Below are 17266 nucleotides of genomic sequence, written 5' to 3'. Positions count from 1 at the left end.
GGATTCCTTGTGTCAAAAATTGCTTCGGTTTTCATACGATTTGGTCTTCATCAAACCTTTTAGAATGGTTCACTAATGAAAGCCGAGGTACCACTGTATAGAAACCCTGACTGGGTATCGAACATCCGACTTCTGCATGTAAAACATCAACAGGGATGAATGTATACATAAAGGTCATTACAACTAGTGTGTGCACGTATTACTAGTAGGGATGTCCCGATCCGATATTTGGATCGGATGCCGATATTTGCCAAAAATTGCGTATCGGCAAGGCATGGGAAAATGCCGATCCAGATCCAGTTTAAAAAAAACTCCGGTCCGTGTTTTCCTACGCACCGATTTAAATAATACATTCCACTTTTCTGCTGCTCCGTAATTTCCGTTCCGCATTTTCCAGCACACCTTCAACACATCCACAATTCTCACGCAGTTGCTTTTAGCTGCTGGCATTACACGACAGGCTCTTCTCACTCTTTCCTGTGTCTCCCTCTCACAGACAGCAAGCGCACCTTCTTACACACGTCACATACTGTCACGTCATACGTCACATACTGTCACGTCATACGTCACATACGTATACGTCCTCCCCGAGCAGAGAGGTAGCAGCATGGCTAACGTTAGCTGTGATGCTAGCGCAGCCATGTGACCAACGTTCTCTCTAAGGTGCGCGCTTGTGCAATTGCGCACTGTTTAAGCGTCCTCTGCGCATAGCAAATCTATGCCACGCACAAAATCAAAATAAAAAATAAGCGCATAACAATTTTCGACACACGGACACGACAGAGACAACAGTTTTCGTCATCATTGTTCAAATATTATAACGTCTGTCGAGACGCTTATCTCTATTCGGTGCCACACGTCCACACCATCAAAATGCAGAGGCAAAAAATTTCCACATCAACACCGTATGAAAAAATTAGTGATTTTTTTAGTTGTGATTTCCTTCTCTGCATGAAAGTTTAAAAGTAGCATATATTAATGCAGTATGAAGAAGAATGATTTAATGTAGACATGCAAGCCTTGAAAGAACATTTTGAAAATCAAGACTACATTTCCTGCAAATGGATGCATTTCTACCCTATATTTTAACTTTAGATTTATTCTCATATCAAACTCTTTTGGCTGTCTTTTTGACACTTACATCAGGCGCCCCCCTCCACACCCTGGATGATAAATAATGTAAATAATTCAATGTGATTATCTTGTGTGATGACTGTATTATGATGATAGTATATATCTGATAGTATATATCTGTATCATGAATCAATTTAAGTGGACCCCGACTTAAACAAGTTGATAAACTTATTCGGGTGTTACCATTTAGTGGTCAATTGTACGGAATATGTACTTCACTGTGCAACCTACTAATAAAAGTCTCAATCAATCAATCAAAACACATAGAATCATCATACTGCTGTGATTATATGCATCAAGTGTTCATTCAAGGCTAAGGCAAAATATCGAGATATATATTGTGTATCGCAATATGGCCTTAAAATATCGCAATATTAAAAAAAGGCCATATCGCCCAGCCCTAGTTCAATGATGCCATGTCTGTTCGTCATGTATAATTTTGTCTATTTTGTGTTTATCCTTGAATAAACAGGTCAGTTTCTTGTTACCAACCATTGTGTATTATTCAAACTCCCCTAATTCAGCTGGCTAGTTGTTATCAAGAGTACTAAAACCCTTTTCAACATGATTCTGACAACTAAGTAGGCTAAATAACTTTAAACTTTAATACATGCTCGGATAGGCCAGTATCGGTCAGTATCGGTATCGGTCAGTATCGGTATCGGATCGGAAATGCAAAAACAATATCGGTATCGGATCGGAAGTGCAAAAACCTGGATCGGGACATCCCTAATTACTAGTGATGTAATAAGTGCACATTAAAGACAATACGCACGGTGTGATAACATGAATAGCAAAGCGTGTGTGCATGAACTTACCAAGACCACCCGGCGCCGCCAAGAGGAACTCCTCCCTACCAATCCTCTTCACAATGGGTCTCCTCTCCTCGCTGTTGTAAGGGAAGAGATCTTGGGCGGCTCCTGTGTGGTAGTTCAGGATCATGTACTGCGTCGCCAGCGCCAGGCACAGGAAGTAGCCGTCGAGACAGACGGCGCAGGGCTGCTCCGGCGTGGTCACCTCTTTGAGCAGCTGCACCCGGTCCTCGTACACCATGTAAATCTGAACAGTCCTACGCTTTGAGGAAAGGACACCCATCTCTACGCAGAACGGATCGCCGTTCACCGGGTTCTCATTGACGCAAAACGCCGTCACGCCTCGGATCCGGGCTCCGCCTCCCGCGGCCGACGGCACGGTCTCCAGGGTCACCATGTCCACGAGGAACACCACGCCGTCGCACAGCACGATCAGGCGCTCCAGAGCCGAAGCGGCCCGCAGCTCCGCCACCGGCTTCTTCAGGCCCAGGTACTTGTGAAGCAGTTTCTGGGCCGAGTAAGTCCGCTTCCCTTTGGCGGAGGTAACCTCGTCCAGCAGGAAGTGGTGGATGAAACAGTCGTTGGTTCCCACATATAAGTGCTTCCCGCAACATTCGATACATTCGATGTTGATGCGAGCCTTATCGCCCATGAGGAGGTCCCGCTCCACAGCCGGGATGAGCTCGAAGGCCTTGACACTCATCTTGGCCGAGGCATCTAAACTAGAAGACAAAAGACAGGAAATCATCAGCATACCTGCATGCAAATGATCAAAATCAATATTACAAACAGTACCACTCACTGTACAAGCGCAAGGCTGAAATTTAACCGCGGCTAATGCCGCGACCACCCTCGTCAATTGCCGTAACGCCCAAAAAATGTACCTACATTTGCGGAAAAACATGCCCTTGACTTTTTACTTGTTAATGGACGAGGGATGTAACAGTAAACGGTATAATGATAATTTGCAATAATTCCCGATAGTAATACCGTTTAATTTTTTTATTACTGAAAAATAGAGATGTCCGATAATGGCTTTTTTGCCGATATCCGATATTGCCCAACTCTTAATTACCGATTCCGATATCAACCAATACCGATATATACAGTCGTGGAATTAACACATTATTTTGTTGTGATGCCCCGCTGGATGCATTCATTAAACAATGTAACTTTACCATGAATTGATTAAACAAGTTGAAAAACGTATTGGGGTGTTACCATTTAGTGGTCAATTGTACGGAATATGTACTGCATACCTGCCAACTTTTGAAATCAGAAAAACCTAGTAGCCAGGGTCCAGGGGCCGCAGGCCCCGGTAGGTCCAGGACAAAGTCCTGGCGAAGGGTTCAGGAGGGCGAAGCCCCCCGACGCAAAATGATTATTAGCATTCAGACAGGTTAAAATGTTGCTAAAACCAATGTCGTCATCGAAATATCGAACACAAATGGGGTACAGTTTTACATCGTCATAATCGGTGCTGCCGTCAGTCGACATGCTAAATGGTTCCGTCTTCATGACATCGGCGATACTTTTTGAGGATTCTGTTCCAAGACACTGAATAATGTTTGATGTTTTGGTTCGACCACATCCATATTTTTTGGCGATTTTCGAGTCGGGAAACATTTTCCGAAATAACTGTCCCATGTGATCAGCCAGTGCGATTGGAAGTCCATGCTCAATTATTGCCTCCGTAAATAAAACTTTGGCATTTATCACATCCAAAGAATCTGTTTGGGCGACGAAAAACGTTGAAAGTTTTCCACTTGTATCGCTAGCAACGGCATTAGACTTGTGTTTTTTTGTCCCAACGTGGTCTTTTACATCGCTAATTCCTCCGTGTCCGATCGAAAAATCTTGTCTGCACAAGGTGCAATTCGCGTAGTTTTCACCCTTTTTGGAACGGATAATTATTCCTGGATAGGCTTTTGAATATTCTTCACGGAATGACTGCAGTTTTCTTTTCGGTTTAAGACTCGTTTGCGATTTTTCTCCGGCTGATTCCATGATCGTTCGCTCGTTTGGAAACAATGGCAACAGGTGCCTCGTGCTTGGCAGCGGTGCTATAAATAGCCTCGCGCATGGCATTCGGAATGGCTCGATAGGAAGTTACGGGAAGCAGTGTCGATTGTCATTGTTGTTACGCGATTTCGTGAATAAAACTTTAAAAAAAAAAAAAAATTTTAATTAATGAAAAACCGTATTTTTTATCACTGCAACCGTAACCCGGAATAGGTTGATGAAAACCGTACTAATTACGGGAAAACCGGAGTAGTTGGCAGGATTGGTACTGTACTGTGCAATCTACTAATACAAGTTTCAATCAATCAATCAAAAACAATGTTTTCCAAAATAAGAGAACAACTTCCACTCCAGTTATGGAAAAAAAGTGCCAACATGGCACTGCCATGTCACAAAGTGCATTATTTTTTTTAACATGCCTCAAAACAGCAGCTTGGAATTTGGGACATGCTCTCCCTGAGATAATCCTGATACCCATTACAACTATGGGAAATACTATACTTTGACTTTCACAAAGTGTATTCTTTTTTTTTTTAAACATGCCTCAAAACAACAGCTACAAAAACAATGAAGGCACACAGCTTCAGTCCAGAGTATACTAGAGCATACTTGCCAACCTTGAGACCTCCGAATTCGGGAGATTGTGGGGGAGACGGGACGGGGGGTGGGGGTGTAGCGGTGGGTGTATATTGTAGCGTCCCGGAAGAGTTAGCGCTGCAAGGGGTTCTGGGTATTTGTTCTGTTGTGTTTATGTTGTGTTACGGTGAGGATGTTCTCCCGAAATGTGTTTGTCATTCTTGTTTGGTGTGGGTTCACAGTGTGGCGCATATTTGTAACAGTGTTAAAGTTGTTCATACGGCCACCCTCAGTGTGACCTGCATGGCTGTTGACCAAGTGTGCCTTGCATTCACTTGTGTGTGTAAAAGCTGCGTATATTGTGTGACTGGGCCGGCACGCTGTTTGTATGGAGGAAAGGCGGACGTGACGACAGGTTGTAGAGGACGCTAAAGGCAGTGCCTTTAAGGCACGCCCCCAATAATGTTGTCCGGGTGGAAATCGGGAGAAATTCGGGAGAATGGTTGCCCCGGGAGATTTTCGGGAGGGGCAATGAAATTCGGGAGTCTACCGGGAAAATCGGGAGGTTGAAACCGATACCGATAATTTCCAATATTACATTTTAAAGCATTTATCGGACATCTCTACTGAAAAACCATTATTTACGAATGCATTTTAGGCAACACAAAGTCAGGCGCATGCGCACTAGCGGTGTTTGGCTTGATAATCATGGCAGACTAACGACACAGACTTTGCTGCGGAGATTTCCCCTCGGAGTAAACGGAGCCCAGCGCTTGGTTTTAACGTCGTTTTCCCTCGATTCCCGCCGTGCGTTTAAGAGCGCACTGCTTTGTTTGGATGGAGACCAGTGTGGACAATATTGGAGACACTTTCCCCCACACTACAAGTATACGGCGAAGGAGAAAACTATTTGATGTTTTGCAGCAGACGATGTGTCGTGAACGTCGTCACAACTTGTTTATAAAGTCTTTACTTTGTTGACTGGGATGTTCACTCCTCCTTTTATGTAAGTGCAAACTGTATCAGTGTTCAAATAACATCAATATTAGCTAAAATGTTTTGTCATCTCATCGAATTGAACACAGGCTGTGAAGATTGTTTATTTGATGTGAGAGGTATCACTCCGGGTTTTTTTTGTTGTTGGCCAAACTGTTGTACTGAAACACTAGGGGGGCGTTGGAGAAGAACAAAGCTTGTTTATTAGACTTCATCTTCTTTAGCCAAACTACTTTGTGTTTTATTTTGATATCAAAAAGTAAACACCAGCTTTTTTTTACATTAATTGTGTTTTTTTCATGTCAAAAATCATTCATGTGACACATCATTTTGTTAATGTTTTATTGTGTATAGTTAATTCTTATACAACATATTTCTCCTCAAACTCTTAATGGATCTGTCCCGATACATCCTCTACATGTACATAACTTTAAAAAAATAATAATTAAAAAAATTTAAAAAACTATCAAAATGTAAAAATAGAGATGACAAAAAGCTGACAAGTTGATGTTATTAAAGAATAAAAAAGACCTAATATTGGTCTATAAATATATGGCTAATGTTTATTTAGTCTTTTTATTAGACATTACAAATGACATGATGGTATTACGTTCACACACCAACACTGCTTTACCTAACAATCAGTAATCATGATTTCAATATTGATAAGAATAATCTTAATTATTACTTTGGCCATAATTGGCAGCCCTAGATCTCATACATGAACACTATTTTTTTATCATATATATATATATACATATATATATATATATATATATATATATATATATATATATATAGAGCACTTCACCACTAAAATATAAATAAATCAAAAGTGCACAATAAATCACATGTATTATTATCATCATCATTTCTAGCAGGGGTTGTGGCATCCTACTCTGTTCAGTGGTCCTTAAACGCACCGTAAAACACCAGTGTAGAACGATCACGCTGTTCTAAGAGAGCACAGCTTGTCGGTTCAATGTACACGTTTGAATATGTTTTTCAAACAGCAATGTTTTTATATTGAGGTAGGTTTTATTTAAGGGAAAGACTTTAATGTCTCATAGAAATCCAGGGCTAGGAGACTGACAAACAGTTTCTACCCACAGGCCATCAGGCTTGTGAATGCTAACTTGTGAATGCAAACTTGTGAATGCTAGCCCCCCACCCCAACCCCCGTTTTACTTTTGTCTTTTTGAACAAAAGACAGCTACCATGACCACTCCCGAACTGTGAACCATCACTGTAGACACTTTAACTGCTGCTGTGACCCAATGTCACCTCCATATTTATACCGTTGACTGTCAATCAGAATGTGCAATAATGTTATGTTACTTACTGTGGCTTGTATATACATTTTTAGTTTTTAGCTAAGTACCGTGTGACTTGTTGAAGGGTGGACTAGCAAAGTAAGATTTTCATTATACGGCAAACTGTCTGTTTAACTGTGCATATGACAATAAACAATCTTGAATCTTGAATAATTTCATGTTCACATTCAGGCTAGTGAGCTGGCGCCAGCGATGACCGTTATGCGGATACAGTTAGTACTCTGTATGTTTTCTTTGTCGAGATGTACTCAAAATACTTCAACGTTCATTGTAAACATGTATTCATCTGCAATGTTTATAGACTTGCAGTGGTTGGCAATAAACCAAGTTAACCAGTGAACACCTGACAGAAAAGGTGTAAATATACCGACCCTCCTTCCTGGACTCTTTAATGGTTTAACATCATTTTTTGTGAAGAAGAAAACGCTGTTTTTACTCTGTTATGTTGAGTTTTATATCATATTTATTCATAATCTATTGATTAGTGCTTGCTAAGGCGTATTCATTTGGCTCATTAGAGAGACTTCTGTCACATGACTCTGTTTCACCAATCCAACATAAGCACGAGTGACCTTTGGCTCCATTCCACCAATCAAACGGAGCCGGGCCGTCACATGACCGCACTCAAACTACACACTGTAAAAAGCAGCAACTCTTCAATGTTTACTTACAAACATTTATATCATCACGTAACAGTGAATATATATGTATACTGTATAAACATAATAGCCTTGATAAACAATTTACAAAGACTGTTTTTAAATGTTTATAATTTTGTACTAAATGATTGATGGATAACTTGTTTTTGAAATTGTAAGTCAAGATGACAAGCAGATATTTAAGTATTTATTTTGATAACCCAAAAAATGCTTGAACATCATAATAAAATGTAGTGATGGGCCACCTTAAAATGACGAGGAGGTTCACTTAAAATGATGTGGAGGGCCACTTAAAATTATGTGGCGGACCACGTTACAATTATGTGGTGTGCCACTTTAAAATTATGGGACAGGCCACTTTAAAATTAAGTGGGGATCCCAAAAAATGATTTGGCTGACCACATACAGTGTTATGATGGGCCACTTTAGAATGATGTGGTGAGCCACAATAAAAGGATTTGGCCCGAGTAAAAGGATGTGGCGGGCCACCCTAAAATGATGTGGGGGGGCACACAGTAAAAGAATGTGGAGGGCCACATTAGAATGATGTGGCTTAACATCAAATGATGTGGGGGGACACAGTAAAAGGATGTGGCGGGCCACAGTTAAAGGATGTGGCCCGAGTAATAGGATGTGGCGGGCCACAGTAAAATGATATGTGTGTGTGGGAGGTGGGAGGGGGGGGCACAGTAAAAGGATGTGGGGGGGGACACAGTAAAAGGATGTGGCGGGTCACATTAGAATGATGTGGCCTAACACATAAATGATGTGGGGGGACACAGTAAAAGGATGTGGCGGACCACGGTTAAAGGATGTGGCCCAAGTAAAAGGATGTGGCGGGCCACAGTAAAATGATGTGGGGGACACACAGTAAAAGGACGTGGCGGGCCACTTAGAATGAGGTGGCCTAACACATAAAATGATGTGGGGGGACACAGTAAAAGGATGGGGCGGGCCACTTAGAATGATGTGGCCTAACACATAAAATGATGTGGGGGGACACAGTAAAAGGATGGGGCGGGCCACATTAGAATGATGTGGCCTAACACATCAAATGATGTGGAGGGACACAGTAAAAGGATGTGGCCTAACACATCAAATGATGTGGGGGGACACAGTAAAAGGATTTGGTCTAACACATCAAATGATGTGGGGGGCCACAGTAAAAGGAAGTAGCCTAACACATCAAATGATGTGGAGGGACACAGTAAAAGGATGTGGGGGGACACAGTAAAAGGATGTGGTCTAACACATAAAATGATGTGGGGGCCACAGTAAAATGATGTGGGGGAGACACAGTAAAAGGATGTGGCGGGCCACATTAGAATGTTGTGGCCTAACACATAAAATGATGTGGGGGGACACAGTAAAAGGATGTGGTCTAACACATCAAATGATGTGGGGGGACACAGTAAAAGGATTTGGTCTAACACATCAAATGATGTGGGGGGCCACAGTAAAATTATGTGGGGGAAACACAGTAAAAGGATGTGGCGGGCCACTTTAGAATGATGTGGCCTAACACATAGAATGATGTGGGGACACAGTAAAAGGATGGGGCGGGCCAACTAGAATGATGTGGCCTAAAACATAAAATGATGTGGGGACACAGTAAAAGGATGTGGCCTAACACATAAATGATGTGGGGGGACACAGTAAAAGGTTGTCGCGGCCCACGGTTAAAGGATGTGGCCCAAGTGAAAGGATGTGGCGACACACAGTAAAAGGACGTGGCGGGCCACATTAGAATAAAGTGACCTAACACATAAAATGATGTGGGGGGACACAGTAAAAGGATGGGGCGGGCCACTTTAGAATGATGTGGCCTAACACATCAAATAATGTGGGGGGACACAGTAAAAGGATGTGGTCTACCACATCAAATGATGTGGGGGGACACAGTAAAAGGATGTGGCCTAACACATCAAATGATGTGGGGGGACACAGTAAAAGGATGTGGCCTAACACATCAAATGATGTGGGGGGGGACAGTAAAAGGATGTGGCCTAAAACATAAAATGATGTGGGGACACACAGTAAAAGGATGTGGCCTAACACATAAAATGATGTGGGGGGACACGGTAAAAGGATGTGGTCTAACACATCAAATGATGTGGGGGGACACAGTAAAAGGATGTGGTCTAACACATCAAATGATGTGGGGGGCCACAGTAAAATGATGTGGAGGAAACACAGTAAAAGGATGTGGCGGGCCACATTAGAATGATGTGGCGGGCCACATTAGAATGATGTGGCGGGCCACATTAGAATGATGTGGCCTAACACATAAAATGATGTGGGGACACACAGTAAAAGGATGTGGTCTAACACATCAAATGATGTGGGGGGCCACAGTAAAATGATGTGGGGGAAACACAGTAAAAGGATGTGGCGGGCCACATTAGAATGATGTGGCCTAACACATAAAATGATGTGGGGACACACAGTAAAAGGATGGGGTGGGCCACATTAGAATGATGTGGCCTAAAACATAAAATGATGTGGGGACACACAGTAAAAGGATGGGGCGGGCCACATTAGAATGATGGGGCGGGCCACATTAGAATGATGTGGCCTAACACATCAAATGATGTGGGGCGACACAGTAAAAGGATGGGGCGGGCCACAATATAATGATGTGGCCTAACACATCAAATGATGTGGGGCGACACAGTAAAAGGATATGGCGGGCCACGCCACAGTAAAATGATGTGGGGGGGGGGTGGGGGCACAGTAAAAGGATGAGGGCGGGACAAATTTGGCCCCGAGGCCTTGAGTTTGACACTATGTTCTAGTTTTTTTTATGTTTTAACAGCACATATGCTTCTTTTTTTTTAATCGATTAAGAATCGTTACAAATAAGAATCACGATCAACCTAAAAATGTTTTGTTTTTTTGTTTTTTACAGCTCTACTAATCAGTCACCTAAAAGAGCCGTTTAAAAGATTTCACTCAGTAAATGAGAGACGATGAGAGATTATCATCACACTTCAACATCTCTAGGTCAGCCTTGGACAAAATTGGGAGGCCGTGCATAATTCACTTAGCTTGGTTTAGTCTGGTATGGTTTGGCCTTGTAATAAGTGACTGTAAAATGTGCATGTTTTGTAGTATATGCTCCATCACATACAAACACACACCAATTATATGATTAAGTACTAGGGCTGCGAATCTTTGGGTGTCCCACGATTCGATTCAATATCGATTCTTGGGGTCACGATTCAATTCTAAATCGATTTTTTTTTCGATTCAACGCGATTCTCGATTCAAAAACGATATTTCCCCGATTCAAAAGGATTCTCTATTCATTCAATACATAGGATTTCAGCAGGATCTACCCCCAGTCTGCTGACATGCAAGCAGAGTAGTAGATTTTTGTAAAAAGCTTTTATAATTGTAAAGGACAATGTTTTATCGACTGATTGCAATTATGTAAATTTGTTTTTACAATTAAATGAACCAAAAATATGACTTATTTTATCTTTGTGAAAATATTGGACACAGTGTGTTGTCAAGCTTATGAGATGTGATGCAAGTGTAAGCTACTGTGACACTAGTGTTCTTTTTTTTAATTTTTATAAATGTCTAATGATAATGTCAATGAGGGATTTTTAATCACTGCTATGTTGAAATTGTTACTAATATTGATACTGTTGTTGATAATATTCATTTTTGTTTCACTACTTTTGGTTTGTTCTGTGTCGTGTTTGTGTCTCCTCTCAATGGCTCTGTTTATTGCAGTTCTGAGTGTTTCTGGGTCGGGTTTGGTTTTGGAATTGGATTGCATTGTTATGGTATTGCTGTGTGTTGTTTTGTTGGATTGATTAATTAAAAAAAAATAATTTAAAAATGGGAATAAATAAATAAATAAATAAATAAGAAAAAAATAAAAAATCGAATTTTTAAAAATGAGAATCGATACTGAATCGCACAACGTGAGAATCGCGATTCGAATTCGAATCGATTTTTTCCCACAGCCCTAGTAAGTACCATTAAAAAATAGCGACTAAATAAACCAGAAGTTTTCTCAGTAGTTTTTTTTCAATTAATAATTAATTGGACGACTACTTTTAATTTTTACTTACATAAAGTTACTCTTAAGTAGCGATGGGTCCGGCAACACCGATGCATCGGCGCATGCGTCGAGCTCATAGAGCGAAACCCTGTGTCGGTGCGCGTACCGCTTTTAGAAAGTCACGTGACCGATCATGAGCTGTTTTGGTCACGTGACCGATACGCGAACTGTGTCGCACTACCGCCTCCTCTGTGCCCTGTGAGCGGGTCTTTTCTACAGCCGGGGAAATAATAACTAAGAAGAGACGACTGAAGTGTTGATAACAACCAAACTTAACCCCCCCACCCCACCCCCTCTATATCCCACACCCCGGATTGTAAATAATTTAAATAATTCAATGTATATACTCTGATGCTTAACTTGTGTGATGACTGTATTATGATGTTAGTATATATTTGTATCATTAATCAATTTAAGTGGACACCGACTAAACAAGTTGAAAAACTTATTGGGGGGTTACCATTTAGTGGTCAATTGTACGGAATATGTACTTCACTGTAGGGATGTCCCGATCCGATATTTGGATCGGATCGGCTGCCGATATTTGCCAAAAATTGCGTATCGGCAAGGCATGGGAAAATGCCGATCCAGATCCAGTTTTAAAAAAAAACACCGGTCCGTGTTTTCCAACGCACCGATTTAAATAATACATTCCACTTTTCTGCTGCTCCGTAGTTTCCGTTCCGCATTTTCCAGCACACCTTCAACACATCCACAATTCTCACGCAGTTGCTTTTAGCTGCTGGCATTACACGACAGGCTCTTCTCACACTTTCCTGTGTCTCCCTCTCACAGACAGCGAGCTCACCTTCTTACACAAGTCACATACTGTCACGACATACGTCACATACGTATACGTCCTCTCCCAGCAGAGAGGTAGCACCATGGCTAACGTTAGCTGTGATGCTAGCGCAGCCGTGCGAGCAACGCTCCCTCTAAGGTGCTCGCATATCAAACTCTTTTGGCTGTCTTTTTGACACTTACATCCGGCGCCCCCCTCCACACCCTGGATTATAAATAATGTAAATAATTCAATGTGATTATCTTGTGTGATGACTGTATTATGATGATAGTATATATCTGATAGTATATATCTGTATCATGAATCAATTTAAGTGGACCCCGACTTAAACAAGTTGAAAAACTTATTGGGGTGTTACCATTTAGTGGTCAATTGTACGGAATATGTACTTCACTGTGCAACCTACTAATACAAGTCTCAATCAATCAATCAAAACACATAGAATCATCATACTGCTGTGATTATATGCATCAAGTGTTCATTCAAGGCTAAGGCAAAATATCCAGATATATATTGTGTATCGCAATATGGCCTTAAAATATTGCAATATTAAAAAAAGGCCATATCGCCCAGCCCTAATTCAATGATGCCATTTCTGTTTGTCATGTATAATTTTGTCTATTTTGTGTTTATCCTTGAATAAACAGGTCAGTTTCTTGTTACCAACCATTGTGTATTATTCAAACTCCCCTAATTCAGCTGGCTAGTTGTTATCAAGAGTACTAAAACCCTTTTCAACATGATTCTGACAACTAAGTAGGCTAAATAACTTTAAACTTTAATACATGCTCGGATAGGCCAGTATCGGTCAGTATCGGTATCGGATCGGAAATGCAAAAACAATATCGGTATCGGATCAGAAGTGCAAAAACCTGGATCGGGACATCCCTACTTCACTGTGCAATCTACTTATAAAAGTCTCAATCAATCAACAAAAGAAATCGTCTAAAATTGAATATGTTGGAAAAACTGTTTTTTTTTAAATAAAAATGTGTAAAAAATTAATTTAAAAAAATCCCAGTCCACAAGCATCCTCATTCACAACACATTCTCTTAGATTTCCATGTTATTATACATGTTCATATTTTTTATTGACTGTATCTAAAAAAGATACAAATATATTTTTATTTAAATGAAGATATGAAATAATCCTAAATGAAATACAATGACTTGGTTTATATTATTGTGTATATACTAGGTCATAAAATCAGTGTCAGTTGAGTCGGTCCATAGGTTGCCTGTAGGGATTTTTAATGTCCAGCGGATGTCAGTATTTAGTGACACAGTATCAATACAGTTTTGCAATGTGTCGAAACGCTTCATGACGCCTCATCAACCCATCACTACTCTTAAGCAGAGGTGGGTAGTAACGTGCTACATTTACTCCGTTACATCTACTTGAGTAACTTTTGGGATAAATTGTACTTCTAAGAGTAGTTTTAATGCAACATACTTTTACTTTTACTTGAGTATATTTATAGAGAAGAAACGCTACTTTTACTCTGCTACTTTTATCTACATTCAGCTCGCTACTCGCTACTAATTTTCATCGATCTGTTAATGCACGCTTTGTTTGTTTTGGTCTGTCAGACAGACCTTCATAGTGCCTGCGGTTCAACAAATACAGTCACTGGTGACGTTCACTCCGTTCCACCAATCAGATGCAGTCACTGGTGACGTTGGACCAATCAAACAGAGCCAGGGGTCACATGACCTGACTTAAACAAGTTGAAAAACTTATTGGGGTGTTACCATTTAGTGGTCAATTGTACGGAATATGTACTGTACTGTGCAATCTACTAATAAAAGTTCCAATCAATCAATTAAAAGTGTGAAGGAAAAAAGACAATTTTTTATTTCAACCGTACACCCCGTCAAAAGCCTAAAGACTGACTGCACAGTTCCTGTCTTCACAATAAAAGTGCCGCTCCATCGCGCCTGCGCTTTCAAAATAAGAGTCTCCGAAAGCCTGCGCAAACAAGCTAGCAAGCTACGGAGTTTGCCGCCAATGTATTTCTTGTAAAGTGTATAAAAACGAATATGGAAGCTGGACATATAAGATGCCAAAAACCAACCACTTTCATGTGGCATTAGACAGAAAGGAGGAACTTTTTTTCTCCTCCATTTGAAAACGTGGACGTTTGTCATCACTACTGTCTGATTCCAATCAATGCAAGTCATCAGAATCAGGTAATACACCAACTTATATTCTTGTCTTCATGAAAGAAAGGAATCTATATGTGTTAAACATGCATGTATATTCATTAAAACACTATTAACATGTAAACAAAAACGGCCAAAAATATATATATAAATTATATACTGTATATATCAATGTATGTATATATGTATATATATATATATATATATATATATATATATATATATATATATATATATATATATATATATATATATATGTGTGTGTGTGTGTATATATATATATATATATATATATATATATATATGTGTGTGTATATATATATATATATATATATATATATATATATATATATATATATATGTATATGTATGTGTGGGAAAGAAAATCACAAGACTACTTCATCTCTACAGGCCTGTTTCATGAGGGGGTTCCCTCAATCATCAGGAGATTTGATTGAGGGAACCCCCTCATGAAACAGGCCTGTAGAGATGAAGTAGTCTTGTGATTTTTTTTTCCCACACATACATATATTGCGCTCTACTACGGTATCGAGCACTATTTTTTGGATAACCTTATTAAGACATATATATATATATGTATATATGTGTGTGTGTGTATATATATATATATATATATATATATATATATATATATATATATCATGTGTGTGTGTATGTTACTCATTAGTTACTCAGTACTTGAGTAGTTTTTTTACAACATACTTTTTACTTTTACTCAAGTAAATATTTGGGTGACTACTCCTTACTTTTACTTGAGTAATAAATCTCTAAAGTAACAGTACTCTTACTTGAGTACAATTTCTGGCTACTCTACCCACCTCTGCTCTTAAGTAACAATACCTTTACTTAAGTACAATTTTAGCCACTTTACCCCCCTTATGGACAAAATAGCTACGCCCCTGCAAGCGTTGCCAGCTAATGACGTTTGGTGCTAGCGAGCCTGTCAAATGACTAACACAGCATATGAGTTCAACAATTATGACACATTATTACAGATTATCAGCACATTTAAAGTATGTTAAGGGATCACCGTTTGATTTTAATCATTGGTTAGGAAGCTAACTGAGCATACGTTAGCACAAACAGAATGCTATGCTAGCGAGCTAATGATTATGACTGCTGGTCATGTGTGTTTATTTGAGGCGTGTTGCGCCTAAGTGGCGAAAACTGCATTTCCAAGTGTTTATTTAAATGCGGAATGTATGTAAGATGATGTAAAGTTGTCATTCTCCGTCAGACGATGTGCACCGACTCGCTTCCCCGGCTCCCCTCATCACGCTGTCGGCGTCAGTGCGCCCAACTTACCGCTCAGACGGAGCTGCTCACCGAGGCAGGCCGGGCACGGAGGAGCACACTAGGACTCCTCGGTAAATAACCACGGAAGACACCGACGAACCCACGTCAAGATAACCATGTTGACAGGCGGCACACAGCCGACGGGGCTACGGCGTGAACGGTGGCGGCTGCAGGGTCCGGCTAAGTGACGCCAAACACCGCCCATTACCGCCGCTGTGGACGCCAGTAGACATGTGACGTTTGCGAACGAGTCGACTTTTCTGAACGGCTTTTTTTTATAAAACATTTGTTTATGGGATTTTTGACATGTAGTCTAAAAATATAATTAAACACATGTCAAATGTTTTTTTTTATTCTACCCCAAACAAGTAACGCACACAAATTATATATATAATAATATTAAAATTAAAAACTACAAAAAATTAAACCTGCATCAGCATACTTGCCAACCCTCCCGAATTTTCCGTGAGACTCCCGAAATTCAGCGCCTCTCCCGAAAACCTCCCGGGACAAATATTCTCCCGAAAATCTCCCGATTTTCAGCCGGAGCTGGAAGCCACGCCCCCTCCAGCTCCATGCGGACCTGAGTGAGGACAGCCTTTTTTCATGACGGGAGGACAACAGGGTGACAAGAACTAAATCATCCAGACTAGAGATAAATTGCATTATTATGTTTATTTTACCTAAAAATAAATATATTTATTAACTTAAAAAAAAAAAAAACGAAATACATTTTTACTATATTTTGCTAAAAACATCAAAATTAATTGTATTTTTAGTTGTATTTTTTTGTGACTCCTTATTACATCCAGCCATAGAATTATACATTAAAATAAACATATTTGAAATAATTGATTTTAAATTATCATAATAATTCATTTAAAATGACCATATTTAATTATTAAAATAATTGCTTGTTTATCAACAACTTTAGCATTTTATTCATTACATTTTGAAACTCTCAGAAGCCAAGTTATGTTATATTCCTTGATATTTATTTATGCAAGTTTGAAGTATCAATTATCCAAACACAGTTTTGTTTGCATATTTTCAGGATATATATATATATATATATATATATATATATATATATATATATATATATATATATATATATATATAACAAGAACAACAAGAACAACATTAAATTGAGCTACAGCTGTATGAACAATATACGACAAATTATCTCAAACCACAACAAAACAATTGCAAATGAGCCGTCGGCCCCCGGACAGAGCGACTCCAAAACCAACAAAGGCTGCAACTGTCGAAAGAAACCTGATTGCCCTCTCAACGGGGGGTGCTTACAAACATCAGTTGTCTACCAATCTAAGGTAACACGCAAGGACATTAACACATCCGACACATATGTAGGA

General features: G+C 39.9%; 1 protein-coding gene across 2 annotated transcripts in view; it reads right to left on the bottom strand.

Annotated features, from left to right (window-relative positions):
• Positions 1-16118, bottom strand: part of tgfbrap1 (transforming growth factor, beta receptor associated protein 1) — a 47995-nt gene extending 31877 nt beyond the window's left edge. The window contains exons 1-2 of one of the 2 annotated variants that reach the window (XM_061974706.2): positions 15900-16118; positions 1953-2668 (exon numbers count right to left, since the gene is read on the bottom strand). In XM_061974706.2, coding sequence (XP_061830690.2) covers positions 1953-2649 — 697 coding nt within the window. In that variant the 5' untranslated portion in view covers positions 2650-2668; positions 15900-16118. The remainder of the gene's footprint in view (positions 1-1952; positions 2669-15899) is intronic. The other variant, XM_061974707.2, reaches the window with a different exon arrangement.
• Positions 16119-17266: the final 1148 nt, after the last annotated feature.

This window comes from Nerophis lumbriciformis, linkage group LG15 (assembly GCF_033978685.3).
Source record: "Nerophis lumbriciformis linkage group LG15, RoL_Nlum_v2.1, whole genome shotgun sequence".
Taxonomy (NCBI): domain Eukaryota; kingdom Metazoa; phylum Chordata; class Actinopteri; order Syngnathiformes; family Syngnathidae; genus Nerophis; species Nerophis lumbriciformis.
The sequence above is the reverse complement of the archived record's forward strand: the minus strand, read 5'-3'. Positions and strand labels throughout refer to the sequence as shown.